The 27,825-nt window shown below is 56.0% G+C and overlaps 1 protein-coding gene across 3 annotated transcripts; it reads right to left on the reverse strand.

Annotated features, from left to right (window-relative positions):
- Positions 1-959: 959 nt before the first annotated feature.
- LRRC32 (leucine rich repeat containing 32) lies at positions 960-12,924 on the reverse strand. 3 transcript variants are annotated; one of them, XM_075546314.1, is made up of 3 exons: positions 12,785-12,924; positions 8,666-8,756; positions 960-5,412 (listed from the first exon to the last, which is right to left on the reverse strand). In XM_075546314.1, exons 2-3 carry the CDS (start codon positions 8,750-8,752, stop codon positions 3,523-3,525), a joined length of 1,977 nt encoding a protein of 658 aa, XP_075402429.1. In that variant the 5' UTR covers positions 8,753-8,756; positions 12,785-12,924; the 3' UTR covers positions 960-3,522. The 3 variants fall into 3 exon arrangements, with proteins under 3 accessions (XP_075402429.1, XP_075402431.1, XP_075402430.1); XM_075546316.1 differs by lacking the exon at positions 12,785-12,924 and adding an exon at positions 12,159-12,345; XM_075546315.1 differs by lacking the exon at positions 12,785-12,924 and adding an exon at positions 12,151-12,345.
- Positions 12,925-27,825: the final 14,901 nt, after the last annotated feature.

Genomic DNA, 27,825 nt, shown 5'->3' on the forward strand with positions numbered 1-27,825 from the left:
TGGCCACAGGGAGACTTGTGAGAAGAATGTGGGTTCTGGGGTACAGACGGCAGTCTGACTTCAGCGAGAAGTTTGCCTAGAGAAGGTAGCAGGAAGGGAAACGAGCCTGAGATGTTAACAATGAATCAGGAGTCCTGGTAGTGCTGCAGGTTAGGTACTGGGCCACTAACCAAGAGTGGGAGGTTCGAGCCCCCGCACCTTCCCACAGGAGAAAGATGAGACTGTCTGCTGTGGCCAGAACCATTAGTCTTGGAAACCTGATATAGCGTCACCATAAACCAGAAGCCCCGTGATGGCCGGGAGCTGGTCTGTCTGTGCTGATGTCGGGGCAGAGTGTGGTCTGGCGTTGTTAGGCACTGGGCCGGTGGTTCAAATCCACCAGCCACTCCGCAGGAGAAAGACGTGGGGCTCCCACCTAGAAAGACCCAGTCTCGGGAGCCCGAAGAGGCAGTGCCACCCTGTCCTGTCAGGGTGCTCTGCGTTACTGCCTCAGCCGCAGTGAGCTTATTTTCAAGATGGCCAAGACTTGTGGGCAGCTGAGGTCGGAGAGGTGATCCAAGAGGGAGAGACTGAAGGGATAGGAGAGAGAGAGAATTAATGTGGATTGGGGGGGCAGGGGGGGACCAGAGACCGGAGGGTGAGGGAGGGCCGATAGCAGTGCCCTGAGCCTGAGATGGGGCCCGGAAGAGAGAGGAGGATCCTGGAGCTGCAGGGAGCAGATACAACTCTGTCTCTGTACTGGGAGCATGGCCAGGTTCCTGAGGGCGAGGGGATGGAGCCGTGTGACAGGTGCCCCAATGGTGGCCGTGGCCCCAAGGTTGAGGGTGGCTATGTCAGAGCCTCATCACCGAATAACTGCCCCACCCCCACCCCCGAAGTCTCAGATGGTAAGTCAGGAAAGGGTAGGGCTCACGCAGACACAATGGTGCTGATTCACCACAACCAGGAGGCAAGCAGGGTCTTCAGAAGAATCTTTTAATACATTCACGTGGGTTACAGAGAGCTGGTCTGGGGCGCAGGCTGTGGCCTGGCTCCAGCAGGTGAGAGCAGCATTGTGTAGTGTCTGTGGCAGTCACCTCCTCCCTCCTCTGCCAGGCCGGAGGCAGCATGCCTGGGCGTGAGGGATGAGGGTGGGAGGCGGACAGCCCGGGGCGGGAAGGGGGTACGTCCACCAATTTTTCATGGGGGAAAATGCCCCCGTGATGAGCACAGAGAATTTGGATCCAACATGACAAGGGCTCAGCATTCTCTCTGAAGGTCAAGGGACCCCAGGGCTCCCGGCTGGACCAGCAAGCAATGTCTCCATAGATGGCAGAGGAATGGAAGCAGCAGTCCGGGAATCGAATGGCGTGTTGCATGGGGCCAATCGGCAGCCAGGCCCCTTTCTGAAAGCGTTGGAAAACAAAGACCATGCCCCTGCTCTGAGCCATGGTCTTTCCAACGGCTTCCCCTGTACCCAGGAGCTGGGTGGTACAAACTGTGAAGCACTTGACGGCCTGCAACAAGGCTGGCGGTTTGAACCCACCGGGCAGCTCCAGGGAGAAAGGGCGGGCAACCCGCTTCCATCAAGAGTGTGGTCAGGAAAGCCCCCGGTGCCATCCTCCTCAGCCATACCGGGTCACTACAGCCCTGAGGACGACAGTGCCGACATGCACCCGCAAGCAGCACGAGGCACGAGGCGGCGCAGAGGAGAATTTTAGGACCGTGTGTCTAAATCACACAGATCAGGCCACACTGGGGCTGTGCTTTGGGCAAAGCATACTGCACTTACTGTGGGCTACCGGGAGCACAAATCACTCGTTCTTGGTGGGAGCACGGCTCAACTATTCCTTAGGAGTGCGGAGGGCAAGCTTTCTTTTCACTTAACTTTGAACGTGACAATAGGAGATCCCCCCACACACCTCCCGCCCCCCAAAGAAGGCTGTCATTCTTGGTGAAGCAGAGGGTCGACTGGAGGGAGCCCCTCAGTGCGACGGGCTAGCGCAGCAACCACAAGCACCGCGTGGAGGCTCTGGTGAGGATGGAGCGGGCCCAGGCAGCACCGCGAGGCAGAGCTCGGGGCACGGCTCTCAACCACACCACCAACGATAACTGAGCCGGGAGAGAGCCACCCAGGTCTCCCTGCCCACCGGTCGAGTCCGTGTGCACTTTTCACAAGCTCTGCCCCTGACTCGTGCGTGAGGCAGCTCTGCGCTGGTCCCTGTCTCCTCTCAAGCCTCCGTGTCCTTGTCTGCTCAATGGGGAGGCTGAACGCAGTGGCCTCCCATTCCAGGCTGTGATCAGTGGAGGCACAGGGAAGCAGAGTCCCAGAACAGGAAAGAGAACCTAAGCCAAAGAAGGGAAGGAATGAGATGGGGGCTGGCACAGAGGAGGGGGCTGCCAGGAGAGAGGGAGGAGGAGGAGGAGGAGGAGGAGGAGGAGGAGGAGGAGGAGGAGGAGGAGGAGGAGGAGCGGTGGGTCTGAACAGCACAGGACACTCCCAGGCCTGGCTGGGGCACCGTGAGCCCACCTCCTGTCCACCCGCAGTGGGCAGTGGGGAAACACCATCTCTGCTCAGAAGATTGGGTGTTTGAAGATCAAACATGGTCTTTCTAGCTACAAGGTGCTGAATGGAGACTGCCAGAGCCTCACTTTCCTCTTTGTAAAATGGGACGAGTGACAAACCTCAGGGTTTCCCCGAGGAAGGCTGGGGCCTGCATCTACAGCTGCCCAGCCTAGTGCAAACAGAGCTGGGTGGCTCCCCAGCCAGAGTGGGGTGATGCCAGGGGAGGTCTGGGAAGCAGGTGGGTGGTCAGTGTGTGCAACGTGAGCATTCTGGGAGAGAGCGAGCCTGTCCAGAGTCTGAAACAGAATGTCCAGGCCTGGGCTCAAGTCCAGGTGACAGACCGCCTCTTAACTAAACCCTGATGATGCGGCCACAGCCCGTATGCAGGCACTGGACAGTGCACGTTCATCCGGCTGCAAGCTCTTCATTTTCCAGAGAGGCTGGGAGTCATCATCAGACAATGTGAGCGCCTGCTTGGGAATGAATGGCTTGGACAAACTCTCCTGGTCCTGGCCCTCCCTGGCCGACCAGCTGGGGCTGCAGAACAGTGGAGCTGCATCCCGGGGGGTGGGGGGGGGTGGGGCATACCCCATAACCCTGAGAAGCAGGAGAGCCCCTGACCAAACTCTTGGAGTAGGAGCGGCCTGGGGGCAGGGATTCAGTCTTCTTCAACAGTGTGCTCTGGGTCCAGAATGGACCAGATGCTTGGCCAAGACTTGACTTGCTGGTCATGTGGACAAACAGTATTTTCTTCTGACATGCCCAACTTGGGACTTCTGAGACCGGACCACATCTGTGACTTGGGAAGGGAGCCAGTGCAGCTGCATGGGACACAGAGTTTTGGAGCAAGACCAGGGTTCTTGCCCCTGGCTCGCTGTGTGACCTTGACTCAGTCCCCATCCTTCCCTGTGCCTCCTCCGGCTTGCTGGCTGGCCTGGTGAGGCTCCAGCCAGGCTGTTCCATCGTCCCCGGCTTCCCTAGGCTTTGTACTGCTGGCTGAACTTCTGCCGGCGGAAGCAGTAGCAGGCGGCCAGTGTAGCGAGGATGAGGGCCGAGACCAGCACGAAGACGAGGATGAGGATGAGGCTGGTGTTCTTGAGCTCACCCTGCTCACAGTCCTCGGGGCGCACGTGGCTCAGGAAGACCTCCTCCTGCGAGCCGAAGCGGCAGGTCAGCTCCTGAGTGGCATCCACGTCCACACGGCCCTGGTGCAGCTGGGCCGCTAGCCAGCCATTGCCACAGCAGCTAAGCGGGTTTCCCTGCAGGTAGAGGCGCCGGAGGCTGGTCTCTAAGCCACCCATGGCACTGCCCGGCAGGAGGCTGAAGCTGTTATTCCTCAGGTCCAGCACCTCCAGGGGCACGGCCCGGGTCCAGGCGGGCAGGTGGCTGAGGCGGTTCTCAGCGAGATTGAGCTGCTTGAGGCAGCGGAAGCAGGGCAGGTCCACCCGCAAGACGGCCAGCCCATTGCCCTGCAGCTCTAAGACCTCCAAGGAAGCTTCCAGGCCTGCCAAGGCCCCTTCGGCCACCTCCAGCCCCAGGTTGCCAGAGACATGCAGCTCGGTAAGTGGTGTATGGAGGAAGGTACCAGCCCGGAGTGTCTTGATCTCATTGTCCACTAGGTTTAGGACACGGAGGGAGGGCATGCCTGAGAAGGCCACACAGCCTGAGGGACCAGATTCCCAGGGCCCCCCACAGGGGCGGACTTGGTTCCCTTGCAAGCTGAGTCTCCGCAGGCTGGCCAGGCCAGCAAAGGTATATGGGGGCAGGTCCCGTAAGGCATTGGTCTGCAGAAGCAGGGCCCGCAGGGCCCCCAGGGCTCTTGTACCCAGTTCCAGGGCCTGCAGGACATTGTGGCTTAGGTCCAGGTGCACCAAGCAGGGCAAGGTGCCTACGTGCTGTGCCTGGAAGGCCTGCAGGCAGTTTCGACTGAGGTTCAGGAAGCGCAAGGAGGTCAGGGGTTCCAGAAAGCTCTCGGGAACCTGTTCGATCTCATTGTAACTCAAGTCGAGGTTCAGCAACTGGGAAGGCGGGTGGGCGCTGGTGTTCCAGCTGGGGCTCAAGGCTGGCAGCGCTGACCAGCCCTGGGCCGACGCAGGCATGCCCTCGCTGCCCGGCGTTGGTCCCACTGGGAGCCGGATGAGGTTGTTGGACACGTTCAGGTAGGTGAGCCGGGGGAGTGCAGCCAGCTCGGGGAGGTGGAGCAGCTTGTTCTCCCGCAGGTCCAGCCAGGTGAGCTGGTACTCGCCCTGTGGCCCGGGGGCCGTATTGAAGACCTCGATGCTGTTGCAGCTCAGGTCCAGCACCCGCAGCTGCTGGAGACTGAAATCGGAGATGCAGGTGAGGGAATTCCGGGAGAGGTTGAGTTGCACCAGGTGGGGCAGGGCCTCAAAGGCGCCCTCCTCAATGTCCATCAGCACGTTGCTGTGCAGGTCCAGGTGCTGGAGCGCAGGCAGGCCCCGGAAGGTGTGGCGGGTCAGGCGCGTCAGGCTGTTCTCGGCCAGCGAGAGGGTGCGCAGGGCGGGAGCCTCCTCCAGCAGCCGCTCCACCAGGCCACTGTACAGGCTATTTCCAGACAGGTCCAGGGAGGCCACGTGAGGCAGGGGGCCCAGCCTAGTGCTCAGGGCCAGGCGGTTGTGGGCCAGGCTGAGGTATTCCAGGTGGGGTAGGGCCTGGAAGACATCGGGCTGCAGGGAGCTGATCTCGTTGGAGCTCAGATCCAGGCGGCGGAGGGCCTTGTAGAAGCCCAGGGGCGTGGCCACGATGCTCTGCAGTTGGTTTCCAGACAGATCGAGGGTCTGGATGTCCAGCGGTAGCAATGAGGGCACCTGAGACAGGCCAAGGCCCTGGCACAAGACTTTCTTGTCTACCTAGAAAGAGGGCCAGGGAGAGGGGTGTAGCAACTGACATTGGGGTGTGTGATGGGGGCAGAACTAGACACATCCATCCCCGCCTCACTCTCCCAGATTTGGCTAGGCTTCTCCCTTAGGCTCCCAGAATGCTCCACTTCCCTCCACCCCAGCCTAGTCAGTCTGCTTCTGGTGAGCCTACCCTCCCCCCACTGCACCTGGTACCTGGCATAGCACTGAGCATAAAGGAAGGATTCTGAGGAAGTGTGACAGCTAGAGGTGAGCTATAAGGACAGACAAATGAACAGTCACCCTGTAGCGGTTAGCTCACTTGATAGCACACCCAGGATTCCCTGGATGACCCAGAGGCATAAGGGCCAGGCTGCGACCCAGGCCTCCTAACTAACTGCCTCCCGGGTGCCTGCTAGGGGCCCCGAGTTGAATGTTCCCTGCTGGCGCTAGCCTGGAAACTGCTTTGGGAAATGGGGGCTCAGAGAGGGTAATGAGTGCCCAGGGGCAATTTCTATGATGTGCTCCCCGCTCAATGTCAGGGTGGACACCCATGGATGGCGGTAACGGAAGAGCCAAAACGTATCCCTCTCACCTGACTGTCTCGGTCAGGTACCTCACATACATGTGGCACCTCGGAATGTCACTCCACTGCCATCGGGCACCTCTATGGACTTGCTCTCTGCCTACGTGCCCTCCTGGAACCCCCTCGCAGGCAGGCGTCTGCTTGGGAAGCAGTGGGGAAATGTTCCCAAAGGGGAAAAGAGCCCTCTCTCAGCCCTGTCACCAAGTCTGATTCCAGCTGCCCCGCCTCCGCTCTCCTCCTAGCCTCATTCCACCGGGCAGTGCTCCCAGTTGCCTTCTTCACCAATGTGCCCCAGATGTGACCTCCTTTGTCGCTGCTGCCGGCCCCCACACCGCCAGCTGCCTCGATTCCCATGGCCTGGTCTAGCATCAGTCCTGGGAAGGGACGGGGGCAGAGCAAAAGATGGCCAGGACCCCAATCCCTTGGTGACAGGACTGTAATTGTGCTGTGTGACATTAAACCAGTGGCCACCAAATCAATTCTGACTCGCGGAGACCCCACGTTTGACAGAGTAGAATTCTGACCCAGAGAGCTTTCCATGCTGGGGATTTTCCCCCAAAGCCAACTACCAGGCCTTTCTTCTGTGGCACCTTTGTGTGGACTTGCCCGTCCAACCATTCGGGAAGGAGCCAAGCATGTAACTGTTTGCCCTGCCAGGGGCTCTCCAGGCACAGGAGCACTCTGGTTCTTATCTGGAGAGTCACTTGGCACCTGCCATTCTCTTTGGCACTTCCAGGCCTGGGGTCTCAGTGGGTCCTCCCAACAGCCTGTCCTGAAGACCCGCTTTATGTACATACACTCTGGTTCAGAGAGTGGGGTCTGGGGAGACTCTAGGATCACCTAGTCCAGGAGAGCAGAGCTGGGGTTTGAACCCAGGCCTTCTGATAAGCAAAGGCCCCACTCTCGTCCTTTACTACAAGTACCTTCTCGGGTCAAAATCCTTGACGTGCAAATGCAAGTCTTCCTCTGGGCTGGTCTCGACTTTCAGGACACCCAGGCTTTCCTGGGGAAAGGTCTGGTCCTGCAGCCACCGGCACAGGCCCTCTCCTGCCCCATTGGGCCCTCTTTCAGTATAGCCTGCCTGATCATCAGGTGGGCTGGGGCCCCCACTGGTGCCCACCTTCCCTGTACGCCCTCTTGCCTAGCTCTGTCCCCTGAATTGTGACCCTTTTTTGTGTGGCAGTGAATTTAGAGCTAGCTGGTTTAATTTATGCAACATCTTGTACCTGGGCGCAGGAGCGGTTGGCTGTTTTTGTTTTTTTTTAACGAATGAAAGAGTCACAGACGTGGAGATTTAAGAAAGGGCTTGATCGAGGCCCTCTTTGAGAGGAAGGGAAGGGAGGATGTATACGCATACTCAGCCAGAGTCAAAGATGGGTTAGCGCCAAGGGGGTGCCACCCTCCCACTGCCCGGACAGGAAAACTGAGGCCCAAGGAGAGCAGCGACTTGCCCACCAGCACAGTGAGTCAGTGGCTGAGCCGGTGGGGTGGGAACACAGACTCAGTACTCCCTGCCTGGTCCCAGCTCTGAGGGTCCCCAGGTGAGTCAGGCAAGGGAGGGAGACAACCTCCACCCAATCCTTCGTGCCCTCCAGCTTCCGTGTGGCTCTTCCTATTGCCTGTATAACAGGGACTGACCCTGTCACCTCTGGAGGACATTGCTTCATGAGACCCCATGGGACCAGGGATTTCCTTGCAGTTAGGCCTCATGCTGACTGGCAACCTATCCTGGCTACTTGCCTATCCTGCCTGGCTCCTAGCCCCTTCCTCCCTCATACTCTGTCTTCTGCAGCCTCTAGACCCAGCCTCCTCTGACCTACCTTCAGCTCCCTGGGGGACCCTAGCTCACAGGAGAAACCAGGGAAGCAACACAAAGAGCTTTTACAGTGGGAACCAGCTCCATGCCAGGCTCAGGCGACGTGCACAGCCTCCAGACCTCACTGAGTCCTCGGCATTATTTGCCCCCACCCCCAACCCCTCAGAGGAAACTGAGGCTCAGGGAGCAGGGCAGATCAGACAGACAGGGCTCCAGCCCACCATGGTGAGTTCCTCTGCTGATTGGGCAAACTGAGTTCTGGCCACTGGGCCCCCAGCTCTGCACAGCCAATAACCCCACTTACAGATCTCTGACCATGTGTATTGCGACAGGACTGTGCTATGTTTCATAGCTGATCCACAGCCCCAAGGTATCTCTGGGGGCTCAAAGGTTCTGAGAGTTGAGCTGGGACACAAAGCTGGCCAAGCCAAGAGCCTATAAGACCCCGCTCTAGAGGTCCAGAGGGATCTGCATGGAGCCCCCCGCCATCCAGCCTAGGAAGGAGCTTTAGGCCAGTGCAGCTCTGAGAATCCCATTTCCTGTGCCTCTGCCCTCCTTGGCCTCCAAGGCCCAGCCCTGACTGCCCACAGTGGGGAGGTAGTTCTTGGTGGGTGGTTCAGGTGACTAGAGTCCAATATCAACCCACCACTTCTGGAGAAATAACCTTGCTCAAGTCTCCTATCATCTCAAGCTTTTGTAAAACGGGAATAGGGGTGAAGCGATAGGAAACCAGTCTAGTAGGTGCTCACTCAGTGCAGGGTACCTTCCCTGACTTCTCTAACTTTGGGAGGCAGGGGCTGGGCTGTGGGACAGGTAGGGTGGGAGGGAGAGAGGCTCAAGGCAGCCTGGGCAGGGCTTCTTACCATCTTGCAGGGCAGCTTCTCCCGGCGTTGGGAGGTGGCCAGGCTCAGGGTCATCATGGCCAGGAGCAGCAGGATCTGGCAGCTCATGGCTCTAGGTGGGGAGGGAAAGGGAACATATAAGACTCCTGCCTCCCTCCCTCTGCAGGCCCCACCCCTGGAATGTGTCTGCCCTACAGGGACCACGGAGCACACCATTCCAAACAGCAGGAACCACGGTGTCTGCGTGTGGGACTGGAAGTGGGTGGGAAATGGCACTGCAGCCCATCACCAAAGTCACTGCCATCGAGACTGAATCCATGCCGACTCAGGGCGACCCTATAGGACGGTGTCGAACTGCCCCTGTGAGTTTCCAAAATGTTAGCTGTTTATGGGAGTAGAAAGCCCCTGTCTGTCTTTCTGTCTCTATCTCTGATAGCCAGCAGTTTTGAACTGAGGACTTTCTTACCACTACACCACCAGGGCTCTCTAAATGCCAGGCCTAGGAGCTGGGGCCTTGCTCAAGGGCCAGGGAGAGTTTAAGCGCAGGGTGACCTGGTCCAATGTAGGTGTTCACCAGACCTCTTCCGGTGGAAGACAGCCTCAGGGGAGAGGGTGTGCGAGCAGGAGGAAAGGAGACCCTGGAGGCTGCCCAGACCATGCTCAGGGATGGGAGGCTGGGCTCAGGCTCTATTTCTACCCAGCTACAAGTAGGTTCCCTGAAGGGTACCCCCACCCCCTGCCTAGCTCCTGGGGCCCCACAAGAATTCCTTACTCTCCCCCAGGGCACTGTGAGTTTGCTCCTTTTCTTTTGATTCTCAGCCTCTCTGGGCCTTTGCCATTGTTTGAGGGCTAGGTTGGGGCCTGGACAGGAAGCCTCACCCTGCCCCCAGCCCCTGTGGCTTTCCCAGGCAGCTAGCTGCCAGCCCTACACTTTCACTGGAGCAGTCGCCAGCTCAGGAAGGGCAGGCTTGCTGGGCCTGCCCACAGTGGCAGGTGGAGGGAGAAAGGGCATTGCAGAGACCGGCGGGGCCATGGGCCTGGGCCCCGAGTCGCTTGGTCCTCCTTCACTGGAGGACCAGGACCAGGTGAGAAGGATGCACAGATCGGTCCACAGCTTCCCTTGTTTCTTCATCCATCCATCCACCATCCTCGGCCTTGCTGACTGCCTCCTCACGCCCTGCTCTGTCCTGGGAACCCAGGGCAGCGGGCAATGCACAGACCTGGTCGTGGTCACAATATGCAGGAAGGGGCACAGCAAGCTGCTCCAGAGCACTAGGCTAGAGTCACTCATGCCTGCCTTTTTTGCTTCCTCTACTGAGCTGAACTGTGACCCAGTCACGCCACTTCTCTGAGCCTGTTTTTCCTTCCAAGGTTAAGGTCAAGCTCACCAAGTTTTATTGAGGATCAAGTGAGATACATCACCTCAAAAAATCAAACTCACTGCCGACTCATAGTGACCTTAATAGGCCAGGGTAGAACCACCTTGTCGGTTTCTGAGACTGTCACTCTTTACAGGAATAAAAAAGCCCCAAGTCTTTCTCCCGAGGAGCAGCTGGTGGTTTGGAACTGCTAACCTTGCAGTTATTAACCAGTCCAACAAGGTGGCTCCCAAAAGTTCATGGGATATTGGAATGAAAAGTGAGTGGAATTTTTCCATGAACTTTTTGAAGCCTCATCTGAGGCTATGAAAGCACAGTAGGCTCTGGACATTTTCCACTGAACCCTCACCACCACTCAGGAACTTCCTCCTGCTGTTTTTGTGCTCATTGTACAGACGAGGAAAGCAAGGCTCAGAGAGAGTTCAGAACTCGCCCAAAGGCACACCGCTAGCAAGCAGCAGGGCCCCAGGGGTGTGGCCTACACCTCTCCAGGATCTGGGTCCCACAGCAGATGCTCAGCCAGCAGGGACTGAACTGCTGCTGGTGGAGGAGCCAGGCAAGAGTCGCTGTTTTTGAAAATGCATTTACAGGGCCTCTGTGGGCTGTGCCTTTGACTGTCGGAGCCCACTACCACCCATGAGGAGGACTTTTAAGTGGAGACAATGGCTCTGAGGCCCTCTCTTGCTCACACACAAGGGGTACAGGGGTCCTCTAAGCCCTGCTCCCTGTAGAGAAAGCAAAACGGACAGTCGGGATGGGTGACTTGGAGTCTGGGGCTCTACACAAACCTGCTTTATAGGATGGGTTTTCTCATGTGATTTTATTTGGACTGTTTTAAAAGCCAAAGAACTTAGCCCATTTCAAAGAGGTTAGAACTGGGTGAAAATCCCCATGGGGGCCTTCGAGGCCCTTGGGAGCAAGCCTTGCTCCGTCGACCAGCAGCCGTCTCCCCTGCCTTCAGTTCTTGAGCACCTTTTGGCTGCCCCAAACCTTCACTTCCTCTCCTCCTCTTTTGAGTCTCAGTTGAGATGCTACCTCCTCCAAGAAGCCCTCCTTGGTTCCCCCAATCTGGGTTTCTAATGGCCCTTCCTCCAGGCTCCCACTGGCAGTGCGGCTCCCTAGTGAGCACCGCCAAGGGCAGAACTCCTTGGGCAAAGGGGATCACTCTCCTCTGAGACCTCCCTCACAGCAGAGGGCAGCAGGAGCCAGTGACATTGGGAGTGTCACTGGGGTCTGGGTGATACGGTGACCTGTACAAACAGTTCTTATCCCCGATTCTCTCTTCACCTCCCTGCCACAGTCCTGGCCCTTTCTGCAAAACAGACCCCAGACCCTCCTGCTCCCTCCTCCATCACTGCCACAGCCCCAGGTACCACCTGGGCCCTAATCCGACACCTGCCAGCCAGTTTATCTTCTACCCGGACTGTCATAATAGGATCTCCGCAGACCAGCCAAAAGTCATAAAATCACAGATCAGATCATGAATCTCTGCTTCCCATCTTTCTTCAAAAGACACCTAGGTAGTACCCAGTGTTCTCTTGGATGCCGTCCACCCTCCCCCATCCTTCTGCCTTCCCTCAAATACAGCAGGTCCATCCTGGCCGCAGGGCCTTTGCCAGCACTGTCACTCTCTGCTTGGACTGCTCTTCCTCAGATTGTCAGAGATTTGATTGCGGTCCTAATCTCTGTCACGACCTGGTCAATCACTTCTAATGCTATAAAGCTGGGCATAGTGTGCAGGGGTCACTAACTAAGGAGTGAGTATTATAGCCGGTGGGCAAGTAGGAACTAGAAAAAGGATTGGGGGGTTGTATATTTCTGAGTCTAGAGCAGAAGTCACTAAAAGAGGCCTTTACTTTCTTTCCTGAGTCTGCTAAACTTCACCCCGAGTCACACCCAACATGAGCATCTGTGGGTCCTGAAGGGACCATCTATGCCTGGGGTGGAGAGTTGGGGGGTTGGGGTGGTAGCTGATGGAAAGGGCCCATCCGAGGTGCCTAGGACAAGGTGTGCAGCCTATAAAGCCCCCTCTCTTTCAGTGTCTCAAGCCAAAGTCTCCCTCCAAAACCGCCCCCTGCTAATGATCCCCCCACCTGTACACAGGGGTGCACGGCCACACACACTCACCCACTCACAGAAAGGCACTCTCGCAGGGCAGGTCTCTGGGAAGCTTCCTCTCGCTCCTCTCAGCCCCTATCAGCTTACTGGCAGAGCAAGGTTCTGGGAGGGCTGCCGTGAATCACTACGGGCAAGTCCCACTCTGGAAATCTGTGCATCCCACAGGGGAATTAGACCTTAGCCCAAAGGAATGTGGCTGTGATGGCGGAATTTCAGGCAGCTCGCAGTGGGGGTGGGGGGGTCCTGCGCATCCGCAGAGCCCCTCCTTCCATCAGAATGGCGCTATGGGATGGGAAGCCCCAGGCCCCTAGGGGCCTGGAATCAAATGGTAGTCTGCCCTTCACTGGCTGGGCGTGCTGGGGCACGGTTCCACCTTTGGGCCACAGCTTGCCCATCTGTCAAATGGGAACTGCCAACCAGCCCCTGCGCAGGGAAAATCCACCCACAGGAGTCTTGGGGACTCGTGGGGCAGAGGGATGGTCAGCCCCACGGGGAGTGTTAGGGAAGTGTTGGGGTGCGTGGGTGTATGGGGTGTCCCCGATGCTCCCCAGGGCCACCACAGTCCAGCTCCACGCCCCGGTACGCCCGAGGGGCGTCGGAGCCCCGAGAGGTCGGCCAGCCTAGCCCGCTGGGCGGCTCCTACCTGGCTCAGCGCAGCCGCCGCTCCTGTCCCCCGCGACCCCGGAACATTTTGCGCAAACCGGTCCCCAGGTCCCACCCGGCGCCAGACCCCGCGGTGCCGGCCGGCCGGAGGAGGCGCACTGCCGCTCCGCTGCCCCAGGGAGCGGGACCCGCGAGGGGGCGGCCGCGGCTTCGATTTAAATGCCTCTCCCGCCGGCCCGCCCCGCCACGCCCCCTCCCGCCGGCCCGCGGGGTCCTAGCGCCCGCCGGCGCGCCCCGCGTGCCGCCTGGATCCGGAACTGGCGCGCGGGATGGAGCGTCGTCTGCGCGCTGGGGCCGACGGGGCGGCAGGAAAGGGCCGCCGAGCGGGAGAGGTCGGAAAGGAAGCGCCGGCGGCGCGAGCCGGGCCCGGACCGCTGCACGTGCAGGTCGCGACCCCGCGGGGGGTCGCTCTGGGAGCCCCGGGTCCCGAGGAAATCCGCCTGGCCGCGATCTCCCCGCGGCCGGCGCCCCCGCACCTCAGGGCCGGGCCGTGGGGGGCACCGGGGAGGTGGTGGCACGGCCAAATGCGGAAGGAAATGACCCTTCCCTGGCCCCGGGCAGCCGTGGAGGGGGTTCCCCCCGCACCGCACCTCGGCCTTCCCTCCTGGTGCGTCCAGGCAAGTCACTTCCTCCCTCCGTACAGGACCAGTGTCCGCAGGCGCAGCCATCTCCCGGTCCCCTAACCCAAACCAGACTCGCGGTCGGGCCACCAGGTCACTCCCCACTCACAGCGACCCTATAGGGCAACGTAGAACGGCCCCTGTAGGTTTCCGAGACTGTTAACCGTTTTCCTGGGATAGAATACGCCATCTTTCCCTCTTGGAGCGGCTGGTGGTTTCGATCTGCTGACCTTGAGGTTAGTAGCCCAACTCATCACTGGCTATGCCACCAGGACTCATTTCTGAGCCCCTAAAAGACCCTGTAAAACCATAACGCTCCATCAAAGCCCCCTGTTATCAGATGGGAAAAGGAGGCCATGAATTGAATCCAAGTACCATCCAGAAGCCGCCATTTACAGATGAGGAAACGGGTTCCGGAAGGTGAATGACATATTCAAAGTCACAAAGGGGCCAGTTTGGGTGCCTTTCTCAGGTGCCTGGGTGTTTGGAAGTGCTGTGATAGCAGGAGGGAGGGTGGCTGCGTTACCTTCTTCATCAAGGGAGGAAGCAGGTCTCCAAAGCCATCCCCTCTTCTATCTGCCTTGAGCCCACCCAATCCCAGGTTCCCTGGCCCCCTGGGTGTGGACCTGAGAATGGGGGCGCTGGGGACAAGGCAGACCAAGGTTAACCTCCAGATGATTCTCAGGAAAGAAAGTTTACCTTCCAGTCTTCTTCTCCCACCAGCCCTGAGAGGAAGTGTTCCCATTTGTCAGGTAGGAAAGTGACCACTCAAGCCATGTGGGAAATCAGAGTAGAGCAGCAATTAAACGCCAGCTTCCCTGATGTCTAGATGACCCATTGTCCAATTCTGACTCAGCGATTGACCCCACAGGTCAGTAGGGCTACTTGGTGCGGTACCTAGAGCTTTCAAGAAACAGGCTGCCATTTTTCTCCAGTGGGTCAGCTGGTGGGTTTGAACCGACAGCCTTTCTGTGAGCTGCTGAGCACTTAATCACTGCATCATCAACGCTCCTTGGGTGGGATGTCTGGGTGTCTGGTTGCCTTCCATTTGCTCTGCCGTGGAGAGTGATGGGGAATTGAGGACAGCCCAAGGAGGACAAGAAGTGACAGCAGGTGGCCTGAGGACTGCCCTTGAGTCAGCAGGAGACCAGGGAAGGTTTCTCAGAGAAGTGGCTCTAGGTCTCCACAAAGGGATGGGAGGAGGATGCAGGTGAGGAGCCAGGGCAGGGCCTCTGAAGGGCATCCAAACCTGTTCCTTCCCTTCCCGCCACGGAGTAACCCATCTCTGTTCTCTGGGGTCATCCTAGCTGGCCCAGCCCCATGCTCTCTGGGCCCTGGTGCTCCTTCGGGTCAAATGCAACCTCAGTTTCCCTGTCCTTAAGTAAACAGCATCACCACTGCTTCTTGGGATTTGTGCCAGAACTCAGTATCACAGGGTGATCCTAGAGCCTGCACCAATTTCCTTGTCTAGGGGGACAAGTGTCCAGGAAAGTGCTTCCCAGTGGCCCTGCAACGCAGGCAGAAGGTGACTGAGTCGGATTCCGGCAGTTCCCGGGCTTGCCTGCCCCACCCAACTCCAGGCCCAAGCCGGCAGGCTGATGCCACCTCACCCTTTCCTTCCTGGAGCCGTGGCCAAGCAGAAACCGCAGCCCATAGCCCCACGGAGGCTGAGGCAGGGCAGAGCTGGGGCTTGTCAGCTGGAGGTGAGAGGGTTGTGGTTCGATGGGGTTCCACCTCACTCAGTGCTCAGATGGGGGCTCCACAGGAGTTTGGAGTCAGATGGGCAACCAAGCATGCCCACCCACGGCAAGTGCTTCTCAAGACCAGGAAGCCCACAGGCTCGGCAGGCAGCCCTTCTGTCCTCTCTTCTTCTTCTTCTATGACTTTGGGCAGGCCTCGGTTTTCTCATCTGCCACGTGAAGATAAGCACAGCACCTGTTGTCCTGGCCTGCTGTGAAGATCAATGCCATGTCGTTTTTCAAGTTCCTAGTGACAATCCTTGGAGGCCTTGCTCAGGAACCATTGCCTCCTTTCCTGACTAAGGAATTCAAATGCCCAGTGTCTGCCTTTGTGGGCCTCCTAGTCCAAATGGGAAGCAGAGCGAGCTTGCAGGCCAAGTCCAGGAGACAGCTCGGTTCGGTGACTCTGAAGGAGGAAGGGGTAGGTAGGGAGCACGCAGGGCTAGGTGAACTTAATAGCCTGCATCAAGGGTGACCCACTTTTAGAGACCCGAAAGGCCATGATTCCCCCAGCATTTGTCCGGCCCCTGCTCGTACACCTCCAGGGACGTGGACTTCTGCACAGCCCACCTGAAGCTAGCCCAGACTCCACAGGCTCTACCAATAATGATAGGAAGCCATCTCTTCCTATGTCCTCGGGACTGCCATCCAGAGTTGTTAAAACTTTCTCAAGCCCAAGTCAGATCTTCAGTCTCTAGCAGGGTTTCAGCTCAGGCCAGCAGGAAGCCAAGGGCAAGTGGCTCAGGAAGGCAGTGGTAGACCTGTGTGACCTTGGACAAGTCCCTAAGTCTCTCTGAGTCTTGTTGGCCTCATCGAGCTGTCGTTCTGAAGTCAGAAGGACCACGGCGTCCTGGATCCCTCAGTGTCGTAGTGCCTGTTGCTCTTGGCTGACCTCCCACTGCGAGCCAGCCCTTCACCTCACAGGGCAGATCAGGCAAAGACTCCCACAGACATTGCGAGGAAATTGAGGCTCAGAGAGGTTAAGCAGCGGGCTCGTGTCACACATCTTCAGGGCTAGGAACTAAACTCAAGTCTCCTGCCTCCTGGCCCGATCTTGGTGCAAGGTACTTTCACCTTCTGCCCCTGCTTAGCACCTGTGTGGGCCCCTGGGAGTCAGGGAGTTCCCTCATCTGCCCCTGATGGGGCCCTACCTTCTGGGGCAGCGCTCTGGGATCCCCATTTCTTCCCCTGGCCTCCCAGGGTACTGGGCTCAGACCAGAGCAGCTATGGGCCACCTCCTGGATGGATACTACGAGAGGGCACAATGTGATGGCAGGTGTCAGCCCCAGGGAGCGTGTGAGCCTCAAAGGCATGAGTTGCTTGTGACACAAACTCTTGTCCTCACCGTGTGATGTGCCCCTTGCGCTGAGGAGTCGCTGGTCTGTTTAATGGGCAGGAGACTTGCAAGTCGAGGTCTGGTGTGACAACTTTGACTCGAGTTACCTCCTCCTCCCAGCCACCCATGTAGGTGGGCACTGCCCCTTTGCTGGCATTCAGGAGTCTGTGACTTCCCAGAGCCACACAGCCAACAGGGCTGAGACTTCAGACCCCAAGACCCTCCTGGGTGGCCAGAGACTGGCCTGGCTGTTTTCTGTTCTCAGGGGGAACTGATGAGACACAGTAAAGCTGTACCCCTCAGCTGCTCCACAGGAGGCTCCTGGTCCTGATTCTAGGCTCCTGGTCATGATTCTAGGGGACCTCAGAGGGCTCTGAGGGAGAAGGGGGGGATGGTGGTGAGTGGGGGATATGAGGTGAGAAAATTCAAGACTAGGTAAACCGGGCAGGGCAGAATCAGAAAGCATTTCCACAGCATGAGTCTGTGCTGAGCCTCGGACCGTGAAACCGCAATTCTCAGCACCTCCGGCTGCCGGGAAACTGAGGGTTTGTGAGCCACACAACTTTCCTTGCCCCAGCTTTAACCACTTGATGCTTAGACCCAAGACTCTCTTTCTTGTTCTGTCTTTCTTCCCTTTTTTTCCCAGCATTTAAATAGTTCAATGGTATTAAAGTGAGTTGTGCACTCATCATCACAATCACTTTGGGAACATCTTTCTTGTCCCCCTGTCGTTAGCTCCCCATGCCCCCAACCTCCCCCGGTGTGGTCGTTACATGTCATCGAGTTGGTTCCGGCTCATAGCAACCTACATGAACAGAACGAAACACTGCCTGGTCCTGTGCACCTTCACGCTTGTTGCTCTGTTTGAGCCCATTGTTGCAGCCACTGCATCGGTCCACCTCGTTGCGGGCCTTCCTCTTTTTCACTGCCCCTCCACTTGACCAAGCATGATGTCCTTCTCCAGGGACTGTCTCTTCCGACAACATGTCCAAAGTCCGTGGTCCACAGTCTCAACATCCTTGTTGCCTATGTCTCTCCATCTTTGCCTCTAAGGAACATTCTGGCTGTACTCATTCATCCAGTTACTGTCTCGATAGCCTCACCTGGATTTCATATACAAAACAAACCAAACACAAAAGACAAGACAAACCCGAACAACAATGACTAAATAAACCAGTGGAAACAAAAGCCTGATCAAATTTTGTAACACCTATGACTTCATCGCAAATACCTTTTTTTTTCAACAACACAGTGACTATACACGTGGACTTCTGCAGATGGAATATACAGAAATCAAACTGACGACATCTGTGGGAAGAGACGATGTAGAAGCTCGATATCAGCTGCTAAAGGGTAGGCCAGGGCCAACTGGGGATAGACCATCAATTGCTCATATGTAACTTCAGGTTGAAGTGGAAGAAAATGAAAACTTGTCCACGAGAGCCAAAATACGACCTTGCAGGTATTCCACCTGAATTTTGAGAACATCTCATAGACAGATTTGATACTTTCAAGATTAATGACAGAAGACCTGATGAGCTTGGGATGACATCAAGAATATCATTCTTAAATGTAAAAGAAGAAAAGAGAAAAAAATGATTAGGGCAAAGACTGTACAGATGTGCTTTATACAATTGATGTATGTATATGTATGAACTGTGAAAAGAATTGTATGAGCCCCAATAAATTGTTAAAAAAAAAAAAAGAATATCATTCTTGAAGAAAGCAAACAGCCATTAAAAAGGCAGGAAAGAAAGAAAAAGATCAAAGTGGATGCCAGGGAAAAAAATCTACAAGATGCTCTTAATCACAGAGTAGTTAAACAAATGGAAGAAATGGCGAAGTCTAAGAGCTGGGCAGAACATTTCAAAGGGCAGCTCCAGAAGGCAAAGTAAAATATAATGAACTGTGCAAAGACCTAGAGTTAGAAAACCAAAAAGGAAGAACACACTAAGCGTGTGCCATATAGTTCTTGGTTGAAAGCAGAGAATATCAGAAAGACGGTTACTTGTATCTGATTGACTATGCTAAGGCAGTAAACTGTGGATCACAACAAGTTATGGATAGCCTGCAGAAGGATGGGAAGTCCAGAACAGTTCATTGTGCTCTTGGATTAAAAGAACAAGAGAACGCCACATGGTTTAAAACCAGGAAAGGTTTGCATCAGTCAGGGCTGTGTCCTCTCGCCATCCTTATTCAGTCTGTATGCCAAGCAAATCCTCAGAGAAGCCGGATTATCTGAAGAATGTGGCACCAGTATTGGAGGAAGGCTTATTAACCTGTTTTACATAGATTATGCAACCATGCTGGCTATAAGTGAGGCTGACTTGAAGCACTTGCTGATGAAGAGCAAGTATTGCAGCCTTCAATATGGATAATAAATCATTCAGGAGTCTGAAATCCTCACAACTGGCCCAATAGGGAACATCATGATCAAAGGACGGGAGAGGAGAGGGGGAACTGAGGAGAGGCCAACAAGGGAGCCCGAGAGAGCTCTTTATTGCTAACCCAAGCCTATAAACCTTTGGGGGGGGCATTCAAGCCCCCTAATTACATGTAAAGACATACATCACAGGAAGGGGTTGCACTACAGGTTATACAGCAATCGGGACAATCTAGGGATATATACACCATAGGAAGAGGAGGGATTGGGGGGCACACATGTGACCAGGGTGGATCCTAACTTCAGGATGGCAGCCTAATTTTGGATGTCACTGAGTAGGTTTGACCTGTTCTCTGGATCTCCATAGAAACCATTATTAGTAGGATGTAAACCCCACCGGGCTAATGGTCACAAACCTTTAAGGAGAAGTAGTCCATTGTCCTTAACAGCAGGGAGCAGGTCCTACTTGTGGTGGGCCCAGACAGTTGTCTGGCAACTGATTGCCTTCAGGGAGGATGTCTCTAAGCATCTGGCCTCCCACCATATGCTGGCAAATAGCCTCTAATGTTTGGCATATCTTTGGGGGAGACAAAGCTGGGGGAAAGTCTCTATAATCCCACAGCTTGGATCCACAGTCAATGCTCATAGAAGCAGCAGTCAAGAGATCAAATGTGTTAGGTAAATCTGTGTAAGAAGCAAGGACCGAGGTGCCCCTGACCTGTGCCATAGTGTTTTCCACCACTTCATAGGCATATGAAAGTTGGACATTGAATAAAAGTCCCAAGAAAAAGCGATGCATTTGAACTATGGTGCTGGCAAAGAGTACTGAAAGCACCACAGACTGCCAGAAGAACAGACGGATCTGTCCTGGAGGAAGTACACACACAGGAGCCCTCAGAGGCGAGGATGGCGAGACTTCATCCATCTTGCTTGGTGGAGGGGAGGGGAGGGGAGTACAGTGGAGAAGAGGAAGGCGCTCAATGAGATGAATTGGCACAGCGGCTACAACCATGGACTCACCACTGTTTCCTTGACCTTGGACCCAGCAGCCCATATGAGTTGAAGGACTTCCAGTATATTAACTGTTCCATAAAAGTTGAGTTGAACTGAGCTCTCTGTCTTCTGTGTGGACTCATTAGCTGTTACATTCCTTCTGCTGTATAAACCTATCCATATATATGATTATTATATATGTTATAATCATATATTATACAATATATTATGTGATTATATATATATATATTCATAAGTGTCCTGGTTTTGCTACTCTAGAGAACCCTGCCTAACACACCACCCCACGACTGCAGTTGGAGCATTCTTAAAGACTCAGCTTGTGCTCCTTTCATATGTTCTGTGACTTGGGGGGATTAAAAGGAGTCTGAAGGGGCAAGATCAGGGCTGAAGGGCGGATGGAGCCAGGTATCCTGATGAAATTCTCATAGAACCACCCTTCCCCCCCCCCCCCCCAAGAATGAGCAGGTGTGTGGTGGACAAGAAAACACTTCTGATTTTTTCAGAAGCAGATCACTCAGGAGCCAAGGGGCTCTACTGGGGTCCTTGTCACAGACTATGGAGAGGAAAGAAGAAGGGACAGTGTTTGGTCTAAAGCGGTCAGATGGCCATGACCTCCCAGGGATCCCATGGTTGGTTCCGATGGTAGGCTGTGAGCACAGTCTCAGCTCATCAGAGCTCAAAGTTCAGAAGCCATCTGAAACCTGGGCCTTGTCTCCTGCGAGGCTGGTGCTGAGCTCTGTCCTCTTAGCCATTGCTCTTAGGCCAGAAGCTCAGAAGTGGGGCATCTGTCTCTGAGCACTGGCTCTCTCTGGCCTCTTCTGGACAGTGTGACTTCTGCCTGCTGCTTACCCTGTCTTTTGTGAGCCACAGACCTGGATGTGAAGCCTGAAGCTAGATTCCAGAACCCAGCCCTCCATCAGCCTGAATCAGCACCACATGGCCTCCTGGTGGAGGGGCTGCCCTTCCTCCCTGCAGACTTGGGCCCCACCCCTCTTCTCCCCTGGGACCCTCAGGGCAGCCCCTCTCTCTGAGGTTCTCCCATTAGCGTGGACACTCCCCAATCCCACAAACCTGTGCCCTCCAGCGGAGCTGCCCAGGAAACTGCCCACGCTCCGTTCCGGTGCTCCCCCTTCTTCCATGTCTCAGCCCCATCATGCCACCAAGGCTGCGAGCAGCCTCCAAGTCCCAACTGCTGGGAGCAGATACTTCTGTCAGCTCCCAGCCCCAGGGCTGCACTCCACAGCTGCCCTCTCCGTCTTTCCTAACCACCCTTGGCCTTGGAGGCAGTTCCCCTGATCCTTTCCCCACCTCTCCAGGATCTCCCCATCTCTTTCAGGATCCTATTGCTGCTTCCTGCTCCTCCACCTGGAAGCTCCTGGCACCTGGCCCTCCCTCCCCCACTGGATCCTGGACTCCCTTCTCTCTCCCCAGGAGAGCTTCCTGCCCAGGAGTCCCCCTTTCCTGACCATCCAACCAGCCTCCACGTGGCAACCAGATGGAGTCTCTCAAAACACAGATCTGAGCAGGTCACTCTCCTGCTTCTAAAACCCTTTGAAGGCCCCAGGGGGTTGAGCACACACTGCCACACTTCCCACTTTCCTGTCTCTTACCACTCAGGGGGCCAGCTTCCATATCACAGCTCCACATGCATCCCGTCATCGCCTCCCCCTTCCTGCTCAGAACTGTGCTCAGTCATCTCTTCCTTTCTCTGAAGTCCCTTGTTCTCTCTTCCCCAATGTCAGGCCCCCCAGGCTGGAAGTTCAGGAGAAGGCTAGTGGGCGTCCCATCTCCTCAAGCTCCAGTCTCCTCTCCCTTTCTGTCTTCTCCCCTCCCCTCCTCTCTCCCTTTCTCTGTCCCTCAGTTAGAGCACTAGGATCTAGCTTGTGGGGTGGGGACGGTAGCATGCCCAACAGAATCTGAGTACAGGAACCCCAGACTGACTAAGGGGCCCTTCACACCTGCACCGCTACAGGCCAGGGGCCAAGAGTGAGGGGTCATGAGTTCAGACTGAGAATCACCCCCTCCTCGGCTGGGTGCAGGAGTCCTGGTGGGGCAGTAGTCATGTGCACTTGGCTGCTGGTAGAAAGATGGGTTTAAATCCTGGGATACTGGGGGAGGGGAAAGGGGGGAGGAAGTCTTGGAGGCATCCTCCCCAAAGGTTAAAATGTAAAGCCAAACTCGCTGCCATTGCAATCCGTTCCAAATCAGGGACGGGGGGTTGGCCCTCCCACGCCTGCAAAGGCCCCATAAAAGAGGTTGGAAAGACATCAGGCAACCATTAGACACCTGTGAAGACTCCAAACTGAGCATGGTCATACTCAAGCCCCTCCAGCTAGGTGGGAGGTACACCTGGGCACCCAAACTAGGCCCAGGCTCATGACATCACACAGGTGGGCCTAACTCAGTCAACAGCGTCAACCATCCCACCCCAGCCAGAAGTTTGGAATATCCTGACTGTGGGAAGGCCTGGCTCTTTTACCCTGCTCCTGGTCAGAGGCAGGGGGAGAGGGAAAGTCTCCCTCCCCTGCGAGGGTGAAGTACTTGGGGCCCACAGCCTCTTGGCCCACATCCCACATGCTCTGAGCCTCTTGGGTTCTTGGGCTTCTGACTTCCCAGGATCCGCCCCCCCCCAGTTCCACACATGTGGGTGCTCTCTTCCACGTGGTTGTTCGTGTCCAGTTGTGGACCCCAGCGCAGCTTCCGCCTGGCTTGGCACGCTTTCCAGAAATAGTGTGTACCCTTTTGAGACGGTCCCATCCATCCATCATGAAAACCCACTTGGATCACACAATGTGCTTCAGGGTGAATTCTTTCAGCATGCGAAGCAAAGAACCGAGGTATAGCCCACTCTAGAAACCTAACAGCCCTCCAGGACAGAGTAGCACTACCCATAGGGTCCCCAAGGCTGTCAGCCTCATGGACACAGACATCTTCCTACAGAGCCCTAGTGGGCTCAGCCCGCTGACCCACAGGCGGCCAGCTGAGCACTTCACCACTGGGCCCCCAGGGCTGCAGCTTTTCTAGAACTACAGGGCAGTGGTCCCGTCGCCTGCCAGAGTCTAACCGGACTCAAAGACACCGAGCAACAACAGACCCTGCCCCACAGCTCAGCAAGGCCTGAGTGGGCACTGGACACGGCTCTAGCCACCATGTACACCATGTTGGCTTGGTACAGCAGAGGGCAGTGACAAAGAGGAAGGCCCTCGAAGAGCTGAAGTGACTCAGTGGCTGCACAATGGGCTCAGGCAGGCACGGGGACAATTCCGAGAAGGGCGCAGGACCAGGCAGTGCTTCCTTCCCTTGTGCATGGGATCACTGTGGGCCAGACCCAGCACGGCGGCACCCACCCCACAACAGGGAGGAGAGAGCTCTATTCACAGCACACTCTCATACCCTCCACCCTGCTATTCCTTCTGCCATCTGACCGTGGGTCCTGGCTTCACCTGCCTGGGCCTTCAGACCTCAGCCCATTTCTGTTCTCTGGGAGCCGCTTTACAGCCAGGGTCTGGCATTGGTATGTGGGACTGGGGGCGCGGGGAGGGTGCATAAAGGTCAGGCAGGGCAGTAGGCATGGGGCCAGGGGGAGGGAACAGGCTGGTCTCCGGGTCTAGTTCTGCACTGGGTGTCCAGTGACCTGGGACTGAGCATCCATAAAATGGGGAGTATGCCATTTCCCTTCTATTATTGTGGTGACGTGACACTGCGGGTTTAGGCTGCCCGCCGAAAGGTCATTGGCTCAAACCCATCCCCATCCCCCCCCCCCCCAGGAGAAAGATGAGGCTGTCTGCTCCCGAAAAGATTAGCAGTCTCACAGACTCTGTCTGGGGTCAGTTGACCTAGACAGCAGACTTGGTTTTGGGATTTTTACGCGGTAAACAATCCCCGATCCCGGCCCACTGCCGCTGAGTTGATTCAAGTTCATAGTAGTCTCCACATCATTCCCAAGATTGCATCTTTACAGCCTCGTCTCTTCCTCAAGGAGCAGGCCGGGGGTTTGAACCAATAGTGTAGATGAGCAGCCTAACACTTACCTGCACCACCAGGGCAAGGATGAAATGGCTGATATTCCCTAGGCATTTATTCCCTCTCTTTCCAGGGAAATCAAGATCTTCCCATGGGAAGAGCTCTGAAGACAGCCTTCAGGCTCGGAGCCCAGGAAGGCAGGACTCTACCCTTTGGAAGGCACCTGGTCCTCGGACCAGTCTTGTGGCCACTGTTGGGTAAGGCTGACTGAGCTTGGGTGCTGGTTGGCGAGGGACAGAGGAGGGCTTTGGTAGGGTGAAATGGTGTGGGAAGACGAGGCAGCCACCAGGGGGAGGACTCCCTGCTCTGAGAGGCTTCAGGCAGTTTTTTCAGTTTGGTTGCATGATGTGCTGTTTCTCCATGGTCTGGGCTTAGAGCTGCCTGGAGGTGCCGAGTGTGGGCTCAGGGTGGGCATGCTGGAGAACAGGGGCTGCCCCCACCAGGGGCCTGGCTTTCCTCTGGCTACAGACACAGTGGCCCTTCTGGGAACTTCAGAGTGGGTAACAAAGGCCTGTGGACCTGGGCACCATGATGAGGGGAGGAGAGCATTCGAGCTCAGGGGGCAGAGGGGCAGTTCAAACCATTCCTAGGACGCTCTCTCCTTAACAGCACTCCTCTGGGTGGAAGGCGAGAGGGTGAGCGAGCGCTTAGAGAGGACCAGGGGGACAGAAGCCCAGAAAGAGCTGGGCACCCAGGGAAGAGACGGGGTAGGTGGGTGAGCGAGAGCTCTAGCCAGGGCTCCATGGCCGAGGGCATGGACCATGATCAGGCCAGAGGTCTGGAACGGTGGGAAGCATGCGGGTAGAAGGCGCCTGGGCAAGACTGTGCCTCAGAGCCTCTGAGGGCGGGATGGACCCGTTGGGAGCAGAGGCAGGGAGTGTGGAGAGGAGGGGACAGTGGTGATGGGACCTCGATGATAGCAGAGGCCCTCGAGGTACGCTGGAAGTGACCTGGGGGTGGTGAGGATTGGGGCAGGGGTGTCGTGGGGCAGAAAGGCTGACCACCTCTGATTCTAGACCCGGCGACTGGGGATTTTGTACAACCAGGGTGGGCCACGGCTCCTGGGGGGAGATGCCCAAGGCAACGGGGACCTAGAAGGACTCCAGAAGCAGAGGTTCCAGGCCAAAGGGGAAGAGGAATGCAGGAAGACCCCACTCTCCTGCTGGTAGAAGGATGCCACCTGCCTCCCAGGAGAGGGCAGGGTGAGCTATAGGAGCCCCTGTCCCAGCGGGCTCTCACCTGTGTGAATTCTGGAGCTTGGACAAGCCTTTGACTGGGGACTGGAAACTGACCTGCTGTTCACACTATGCTTCAGTCATCAGGGAATAAGACTCCTCCGTGGGATGGGGCTTACAGCCGCTCTGTGGATCCCCCACCCTCCTTCCCTGGACTGGGGCTCCCTGTGCCCTAAATGCCCGCTGGCTGGGCAGGAGCCCCAGGAACCTTGGCTTGCAGGAGTTACCCTGGTTCTCCCGGAACAACTTGTCTGCCCCCTAGTGAATTGTGAAGCGTCTCGCAGACTCACGAAGGGGACCTGGGAAGAACAGAGATCACTGGTTCGTTAGGAGTGGGATTCAGCTGGTTCACACTGGTTGGGCAGAAGAGATAGTTACTCTTCTGTTGAACTTGGCGAACCGGTTGTTAAAATGGCACTTATAATCAGGGTTCTATGTGGAAACCACAAATGTACCTTCTTGACTCCTTTCTGAGTGTCCATCTGTACAAAAGCATGCTCTAAGCACCCGTAGTGAGGCTCATTCCAGCCACAGGGACAAAAAATTAGGTGAAACTGTACATGTAGTATTTATTTGTTCATTTCGCAAAACTTGTCATTCTTTGGATAAAAATACTACATTTTCATTTCCTTGCAGTGGTTACTTCTGTGAACAAACTCAGACCATTGCGTGGCGCCCCAAATTTCCATGAAATATTGTGAGTGGATTATGCAATTCCCGAATGTGTCTAAAGAGCTGGAAATAGTGTCAGGGCAAATGTTATAAGTTCAGTGCAAGCGGAAAGGCCTTTTCTTTCAAAGATGAACATAACATGTTCAGCAAAGTTTCAGTCGCCTGTTTCTAATCGATCCAACCCAATGACCATTGTCTAATTGCCTGCCTCTCCAGGAGCGGGATCCTACTCCAACAGGGAAAAGGTGGTTCAGGATGAGGCCGATGATGCCCGGATAAAAGCAAAGAATATTGCGAGCGAGATGCTGATCAGAAAGCAATTTGGAGATACCTTAAGTAACAGTTGTATTGTTTTTCATCAGGTACCATTTCCTATTTTTCATTAATTGTAAAACACGTCCATATAATCTGGTTTTGTGTGCCTCTTTTATTGTTCTTATTTAAGTACGAGCTGTGGGAAATAACAAACTGCCTTCACGTATATCAATTTTGGGGGTACTTAAAATGGCCACTAGGGCAGCCAACCGGTTGTTAAATGATTGAATCCCCCACAGGTCCCACCTTGCCTGTGTGCTAGGGGACCGGGCTCTCCAGTAGAAGTGACTTGTATCAGGAATCCTGGGCTCCTAGAGGAAGATTGGGAAAGGTTGACCGAGGAGGGGGCTTTTCAGCTGGACACTGAAGGATGTATAGGAGTTTCTCAGATGGGAAAACGGGACAAGGTCAACTGGGTACAGCAAACAGCCAGAGCAAAGGGAGCAGGCAGGGAGGGCCTGGGCAGCGTCAGCAGCCTGCTGTGGTCAGGGAGTGAGGAGCAGGGTGCGCATGCAACGAGGTCTCAGCGGGGGGGGGGGGTCTCGAATGGCTCAGGTGCACATGCTCATGCACACACGCACATACATGCACGCACGCGTGGGCATGAAAACAGGCACCGCACACAGACGCAGCCAGGATTGAGGGCTTTACGCAGAAAAACTTATTTCCCAGCAAGCCCCTTGTTTGAAGTTTCCTTGACAGCTCCCCCCCCCCCCCAGGGTGCTTTTGAAGAAGGAAGTTTGTTTAGGACTTAACCTTCCCCCACCCCCTGTCAGGCCCCCTCCTCTCCGCCTGGGAAATGAATCCCACATGCTGCAGGTCGCCTGCACAGAAGTCACTGGCCCGGGTTTGACGTGGATGCTTTGATGTCGGAGGCCAGCGTAATGAGTTGGCTGTGGGTTGCTTTTTCTCTTTTTTCCTGTAAGGGAGAAGTCTCATTTTACTGAGAGCCAAGAAGTTCTCTCTCTCTCTCTCTCTCTCTCTCTCTCTCTCTCTCTCTCTCTCTCTCTCTCTCTCTCTCTCTCTCTCTCTCTCACACACACACACACACACACACACACACAGGCCCTCCCTGTCACGGGATCCAAGGCCTAGGCTCTCTGCGCAGTGCTCACAGAGGCACAAAGGGTCCCTTGAGGCTTGACCCGGGGACGGTAGGAGGTGGCATCTGCAGGGCATTCCCTGTGGACTGGGGCTCTGAGGTAAGGACGTTGAAACCACCCCCAACACCCGTTTTAGAGATGACAAAACTTCCAGGCATGCCTTGCATGGTGAGTAGGTGGCCCGGTTCTGTCTGCCAGCTCCAGCCTCTGGCTTCTGCCCCACTGTCACTGCTCTCCTCCCTCTGGGCCTCCAGCACTGCAGCTGTGAACTGGGGACAGTGCCCTCTAAGGGGGGGTGGGGGTGGAATAATGAGCCCTCTTGGTAATGAGCTCTCTGTGTGGAAGCAATTTGTGCAGAGCAAAGTGCCGTGTGAAGGGGGGGGGGGCTATTTCTGGTTTTACGGTGGGCGTGCTGAGAGGTGAGTTCGCCCCTCGGAGCTACCAGGAATGCGTCCATTAGTGTGGCGCTGGGGTCCTGCCTAATGGGCTGCCTGGAGTGCAGTACTGAAGTCATTGAGGGAAGCGGGGAGCAGGGGGCCAGGGTGGGGTGTTCAGGCACCTGTCCCGAGGGGTCCCTCTGC

This window comes from Tenrec ecaudatus, chromosome 4 (assembly GCF_050624435.1).
Source record: "Tenrec ecaudatus isolate mTenEca1 chromosome 4, mTenEca1.hap1, whole genome shotgun sequence".
NCBI classification, from domain to species: domain Eukaryota; kingdom Metazoa; phylum Chordata; class Mammalia; order Afrosoricida; family Tenrecidae; genus Tenrec; species Tenrec ecaudatus.